Source organism: Podarcis cretensis (assembly GCF_951804945.1).
Source record: "Podarcis cretensis genome assembly, chromosome: 1".
Classification (NCBI taxonomy): Eukaryota; Metazoa; Chordata; class Lepidosauria; order Squamata; family Lacertidae; genus Podarcis; species Podarcis cretensis.
The window spans coordinates 22,670,052-22,677,556 of NC_137170.1; the positions used below are offsets into that span (position 1 = coordinate 22,670,052).

At 41.2% G+C, this 7,505-nt stretch overlaps 1 protein-coding gene across 3 annotated transcripts in view; it reads left to right on the forward strand.

Moving 5' to 3' along the window:
* The window catches only part of PRIMA1 (proline rich membrane anchor 1), a 55,420-nt gene extending 48,490 nt beyond the window's left edge, over nucleotides 1–6,930 (forward strand). For all 3 annotated transcript variants that reach the window (XR_013832416.1, XR_013832417.1, XM_079949520.1), the window contains one exon: nucleotides 1,451–6,930. Coding sequence is in view for 1 of the 3 variants with exons in the window: in XM_079949520.1 (XP_079805646.1) it covers nucleotides 1,451–1,553 (103 nt within the window). In the remaining 2 variants the exon portion in view is untranslated. The remainder of the gene's footprint in view (nucleotides 1–1,450) is intronic.
* The last annotated feature ends 575 nt before the right edge of the window (nucleotides 6,931–7,505 follow it).

The window sequence follows — 7,505 nt, forward strand, 5'->3', positions numbered from 1 at the left end:
TGTTTTTCAAAAGTGCAGACTTGTTTTTCAGTTTTGAGGTATTTAAAACTATGAAAATTGGCTATATCATGAAATCAATCTAAAAAAAAAAAAAATCGGTCAGAAACTTTAAATGGCTTCTCTTCTCTCCAAACTGGTCTTTTCTTCTAAACTTATATCTTCAGGTTGAATGCAACTGCCTTCAACATCTCCTTGATCTACATCGCTGCTATAAATAATTTGTCTATATCTTCTGCACAATTTATCGCCTGGCTTTACTTTAATTCCTTTCCCTAGCAAATCTTTAGACTGCTGTAACATTATGGGGCGTAGATATTTTTTGATTGGTCCTTTGTGCTTTTTTAAAGGATCCCTGCAGTTGTTGTTTTTTAAGAGATTCAAATTTCTTCACGTATACACTTTGTGATGCAAGCAAATAGTTTCTAAGTCTTCAGCTTTAGCTTCAGTTCTTAAATGCAACAGCTCTCTGTCCTCTTCGCTTAAACAGTTAACATTCTCAATCCCTTTTCTGTGACTGAAAGTTGGCTTATGGCATTCACTAGAAGTTAACTCTCCCACACTACATATTGAATCTTCCATCTTATTCCTGTTGAAAAACACAGCAAGAACTAGCACCCAAAAAATCAAAGATTGGATAAATTATAAGAGTGCACCACACTGCTTTGCTCACAGGTACCAGAAGTAGATTGACTGCAAGGTGGAAGGAGGCGCCTGGTGGAGTCTCTCCCCACACAGTTCTTCCTTCAGGCACAGCTTCCTTATGAGGAGTCCCAGGGCTGGAGGGGTGGGGCAAGGAAGGTGGAAGAAGGCGATGTCTCTCCCCTCACCTCATAATAGCATACACATCTAGCATATACGAAAGACTTCTCTGAACTGCAATCTGAGAAAACATTTTAAAATGTCTCATATTTTTAATATTTCTGAAATGAATACTTTTTTATTAATTTAAGCCTAATTTGATGTACTCATAATTGAATATAATGCATGATTTTACATTCTTTTAATCCTTTTCTTGTTAGGTCTTATTTCCTTACATGTCAGCATTTAAAGTTTCTGACTGATTTTTTCTTTTTTAGATTTATTAGTACTATTGCCTATTGTAAGTTTGTCCTGATCTGTGGCCAGAACAATAAACTAATGAACTTGAGTACTTATCTGCCAGGAAATGCCAACCAGGTTTTGTGAAGATGGAAATTTTTCTGAGTACATTGATATATATAATCATGTTTTCATCCATCATTAACCTTCCTAAATCATCATATGCCTTTGGATTATTGACATTACTTATCCCCTGTGCAGACCAACATTCCCGAACAAGGGGTTGAAGGGGGGTTTGCAACCCCATAAGCTATGGTTAGCACTGATTGCTAATTAATCTCTTTATCCTCTTTCTCTCCCTTCTTCTCCCACTCTTTATATATATCCTTATTCTTACTGGACCTCAACAAAGGAAACCGCTGAGAAAAGAAGAGAATGGAACAAGTCGAGCTGAATATGCAATGACCTCCTCCCAAAACAACAAGACAGTTGATGCTAACAATGCGGTGGTATAATTTTCGAGGCTCCTCTTGAGTAGTAAACATTCAAAAGCACATGCGGTGTCTGCAAGTTGGGTGGAACGAGAGCATCGAGAGAAGCCCTGTGGCCCAGGACTTCATTTCAGAAATTGTGCACGTATCAGTTATCCTGAGAAGAAAAGCAGACGAGACTCCTCTTTGTCTAGTTGATTGTCACAAAGGGAGGGATGAACTTGCCAGTCAGGGCTACTCTGAGAAAAGACCTCACAAAAAGGCACACTCACTGCATGCCGCGTTAGAACAAAGCAACATCATTCCGCTCCTTTCCTTTCCTTCTTATTTTTGATTGACAGTTCGGTTTTTTTAAAAAAATGCTTCAGTAGGATCCTTTGATGGCAAAGGTGATCCATCTGCGGCAGCAGCCAATGGTAATTGGGTCTGAAATCTCAAGCTTTACTTTCATGGCTTTGCACTTTTCTTTATCTTTTACCAGCCACGTCCATCCCCATTCTGAATTGTTATTGCATTGTTAAGTGGCAGAGTTTCCATTGACCCGCAAGGCAGCCTCCCGACAAATTGCATGATGTCATGAAATACACAACCACATCTACAGCCTGGTGACTATGCAATTTCCACAGCAGGAGACTTTTCAGACCGAAAGTAGTCACAGTAGGATCCGTAGCACTTAGCGCTGCTGATAAAAGAGAAAATTATTATAGGTAATAACATTCAAAGGTGCTTTGAATACTGTTTAACCCACAATCAGTCTTATTTCCCCATTTTGTTACCATGTAGCATTTTCTCCCTGGGTTTCGAGAAGTTCCAAACTTTTGTGTTGCTCAGTTAACAGTTTTGCACAATTTTGCACATGTATTTACACCACACAGATCTGTAGGAAGGATCTCTCTAGAATGGCTTTAAAAGAATCAGGTTTATGCGTGGAGGGAGACTGGCTGCAGTGAAAATTGAAGTCCTCCTAGCCCTCCTTGCGAGCTCAGATCTCTGGTTTCCTGGGGGACTTCTTCTGAATAAAGGACTCTCTGCTTTAGGGAGAAAGCTGTGAAAGCTCAGTCCTCTCTCTTGACAAGGGACTGCCAACTGTGCCAAAATTATATGTGATAGCTCGTGTGTTGTACCACTTTGTGATCAGGACTGCAAATGACTTAGAAGCTGAACCCGTCAAACCCATTTTTGCGCGATACCTTTTTAGGCTCAGTCACTTTAATTTCTTTAAAAAACAGTTGGTGTTCAGACACTGGTATCCGCGACACCTGGATTAAGATGGTAAAAAAAAAACAACCCATGAAAAGAATTTCTGTCTTTCCTCTTGTACACCTTCGTTTGCCTCTGTTCCGAGAGCCGCATCAACGAAAACCAAAATGTGCTTCTTGTCTTGCTGTCAGGCTTCAGTGATATTCCGTCTTTGTGTCTTCAAGCAATCCAAACCAAGCCGTCATAGCCCTGTTTGTATAGAATCACTGCATTTCGTCAGTACAGCCTATTAGTGCTGAGAAGCTGGTGTTCTGGCCCATTTCATCCAAGGACGGGCCCAGTCTACGAAACCTATAGTGAGACTCCAAAGAGATGAACCTTCATCCAGAACCCTATATCTGTACCAACAAAGGAGGTATGGGAGAAATCCTATTAGCAGGTGGTGGGGTACAGGGGTGCCAACTTGAATAAAATATTGAGGGACCAGATAGGCCCCACCTCACATAATCAATCACAAGATGCAGCTCACACACAATTTAAATGGCAGTGGCCATCACATTTGGGGGACTGTCCCCTCAAATATTTCAGTGGGGGGCCAAAGGGACCTCAGCGCCTAGGAGTTGGCTCCTTTGGTGCTCTCAATGATCACTACCACCATATTCATCTCTGGCAAGGTCACTGGATCATGGTGTCAAAGTTAATTGTCAACTAGGTCATACTCTCAGCCAACCAGAAATGGATCTGCTCTGAGTATGACTAACATGAAGCATCTGTGATATTTGGAGACGTGAGGGTTTGGCTAACCATTATTTTCTTTTCAGAGGAAAAACACGGTTTTAGTAACAGAAGAGAGGGTGCTAGGTGTATCCACACAGCATCTCTCTATGTAGACTATCTCTCACGTAATGTTCTGCATCTCAACACCTTTCTTAAAAGATAAAAGGTGATGGAGAGAGAGAGAGAGAGAGAGAGGGAGGGAGGGAGGACACAAGGAAACTCAAGGCTAACCCCTATCGTTATTTCTTATTATCATTATTAATAATTAGATTTCTTACCTGACCTTTACCATAAGACGCTAGGGTGGATTATAGCCATTTCTTAAGATTAAATATTAAAAAATCAGTTTACAAGAAATTACAATAACAGGAAAAATGTGGGTCCTGGAAATATATCCCCCAGGTGTCAAAGGCCAGGGAAAGGAAATGAGTCTTCAGCATTTGACAAAAGCTGTGCAATGAAGGTGCACCTCTGTGGGGAAGAAATTCCACAACCTCAGCAGTGCCACAGAGAATGCCTCCTCCCCCCCCAATTCTGAGAGTTGTAGAACTACCAAGAGCCCCCACCCCACTGATTTCAGCACCCAAGAGGTCGGTAAGGAAGGAGGCCATCTTTCAGATGTTTGAGACCTAAGTCATTTTGGCCTAAACATTTGAATCTTTGAGCCCAGAATGGTACCACGGGGAGTTCCTCTATAGAAAAGTACCTTCTGACTGGGCCCTTAGACCTATCCTCCATGAAATATGTGGGATTTGGGATTTTACGAAATCCCTTTCATTTTACTGAACCGTAATAGTGTTGTGTGTAAATATATCTGGGAAAACAAGACAAAAAAGCTGCTATTTACCCTTACAAAAGAATTCAGTGGAAATTTATTCACTTCCCTGACTGACCTTTCTTCCCTGTCTGAGAATATAGCTAGAAAGGTGGTTGTGTGAGTTTTTTTGGGTTTTTTTACCCTTTATATCCTTTTAAATGTCAAGACTTGCTGAAGGTAGAATGAAAAAAGAAAGAGTCGTTCACTCCACACTCCTTCCAGTTAGTTTGGTGCACCTGCCCAGCTGGAAGGAAGCAGCTTCTGTGTTCTTGGAGCATAGAGTTGCTCAAAAACTGTTGCCATTTTTTTTACCTAGGGTGGTTTTGATCGACATGGAATCCACTGTCACTTAATATTTATAATTGCACTTTCCCCCTTAATGCTGCAACGATTGTTATCTGGGTCGGTTTGCTTTTTCTACACTGCCAAGCTAATTTCAGTGTAGTTGACCGCCCCGCCGCCGCCGCCGCCGCCGCCGGTCCTTTCTATTTTATTGTGTCATAGGTATGACATGGTGCAAGAATAAAAGATAGAGAGATAGATAGATGATAGATAGATAGATTTTGAAATACGTTTATTTTAATTTGATGTGATATGCTTTATATCAGGTGGCCCTCCAGCTGTTTTGGGACTACAACTCCCATCATCCCTAGCTAACAGGACCAGTGGTCAGGGGATGATGGGAGTTGTAGTTCCAAAACAGCTGGAGGGCCGAGTTTGGGGATGCCTGCTTTATATGTCCTGTACACACAACCAGTCATTTAGAAGAGATGTGCTGGGGCAAGAACATCTGCCTTGAGGTCCCAAGTTCAGTCCACAGCATCTCCCCCATCTGAAGGTCTGGTGTAAACCAGGGTTTCCCAAACTTGGGTCTCTAGCGGATCTTTGCACCCCGGCACCACATATGCTTAAGACAGCCCTGGGTCCAACCCCCTACAATGCAGAAATCTTTTGCTCAACGTGGGGCACGAACTCACGTCCCTGAGATTAAGAGTCTGTCCTAATCTCCAACTGAGCTAAAAATCAGAACATAAAGCTATGAATGAGGTAGAGCCCTAATACTGTACCACTGAAGAGGGCAGATGGAGGGACTTGTGTTTATATGACCCACCCAAAAAACTTGTAACTGGGAGCAGGGAGGAGCTAGCGTGCCAGATACCTTTTTGCACCCCCTACATTTTGTATGCGGAGAAATCCTATTTTATTTTTTACAATGGGGAGTAAAACTATGTACGTGCTTAGAGGATGGTACCATATGATTCTTTTGAGCATATGGCTCAGTCCTCAATCTTCAGAGCTGAAGGGCAAGTTAAGCAATGCTTTCAGGAGCTGACTCCTAGAGCTTTGAAATATAACCAGGGTTTTGTTCAAAACTGTACCAGTTGCTTGCAAAAAAACAAAAAAACAAACCTTTCCATTAAATACCAGTGAAATGTACAAGTCTTGACAGATAAAAGCTTCTTTACAATGGGGACCCATTACACTGAAAAGATAGCAATTTACAGGGATTTAAAGTTTATTTTTTATTCTCTAAAATTAGATGCTGAAATGCTCTACATACCTAGGGGGCATGTAGTGAGCAGGCTTTTCAGCTGGGTATATCCTAGCACTGCCCTGCCTAAGACTAAGATTGTGTGCCATAATTTGACCCAAAGAGCTAAGATTTCCCTATTTTGCAACTTTGTTCCATAATAAAAAAAGATTTATGGCATAGATACTGTATACAGAGAGGGCATGATCCAGCATCATTCAAGCACTTCTGAATCCCATTTATTTCAGTGGGCGAGTAGAAGAAAGCACGTTTTCTTAATTTAAAATAAAAATGAATAAAATAATCCCCTTGAAATGGAGTTTAAAAGTGCTTAAATTTGTCTGGATGCTAGCCATATATTATATAGCTATGAACCTGAATTTCCATTGTCTCACACTTTGCAGTTTGGTTTATACCATGCAGGACTGAGTATAAACCTTTCCCTGTACCCATTTTGTACTCGCTCTGCACAGGTATATAAAACAACTCATAGTCCAAGACAATGGAGATTCGTGACTGTTATAAATATATTTTTATATATTCTTCACAACCCCTCCCCTGCATCTCTACAAACAAATATATGATTTTTAAACTGCAAAGATAGTGTGTTAAAAAAACCAATGCATGAATGTAAATACTCTTAAGATCTGCCTTCTTGACTGTGTACCAGGTGTACAGATTAAAACAGCTACTACTGTTCATAGGAAATCTGTACCAGTGGTTAAATGACTACGGAGTATGGCCATGATTCAAAGAGTTCCTTTGCAGGGAGGAGCGCAAGCGCCTCTTGGACGCACCAAGGTGGCTGCTTTAGGAAGGGGAGGCTCAGAAGCTTTGCATGGAGCTCCTTGGATCATGGCCAAAATCAATTTCAAAATTAATGTTGTCATGTTTTTAAGACAAGCCATTAATGTATATTTAGCATTTAAGGATATTGCTCAATACATATGTTCTGTACCAAAAAAACAAAAAACAAAAAAAACCAAACCTGTGTCGCATATACAGATTGTGCAGTACCCTATTTAAAAAGGCACCATAACTAATTTTTATTTTAAATAAAAATGTACTTATAAAAAGTTTCCTGTCTTGTTCTTTTTTAGTGTATAGCTAATAACACTTTGCTTACTGTGTGCTGCGAAGGTGACATGTCAAAATGCTTTTAATTGTTCCTAGCACCGGGATCAACAGCCTGATCTGTTTTACTTGGAAGGAAGTTAAAGTCAGTTTAATGAGGCCATCTCCCATATAAGTGTGCACAGCCTGAGTAACTTGTGCCTGGATCTGGGAATATATTGAGCTCCATTCAACAAGTTACCCTACTCTGCCGCCGAGACCTTATAACACCGGTCCAGAAAGACCTACATTGGCTCCCAGTATGTTTCTGAGCACAATTCAAAGTTTTGGTGCTGACCTTTAAATCCCTAAATGGCCTCAGCCCAGTATACCTGAAGGAGTGTCTCCACCCTAATCGTTCAGGCCAGACACTGAGGTCCAGCTCCAAGGGCCTTCTGGTGGTTGCCTCACTGCAAGAAACCAAGTTACAGGGAACCAGGCAGAGGGCCTTCTCGGTAGTGGCGCACGCCCTGTGGAATGCCCTCCCACCTGATGTCAAGGGGATAAAGAATTACCCAACTTTTAGAAGACATCTGAA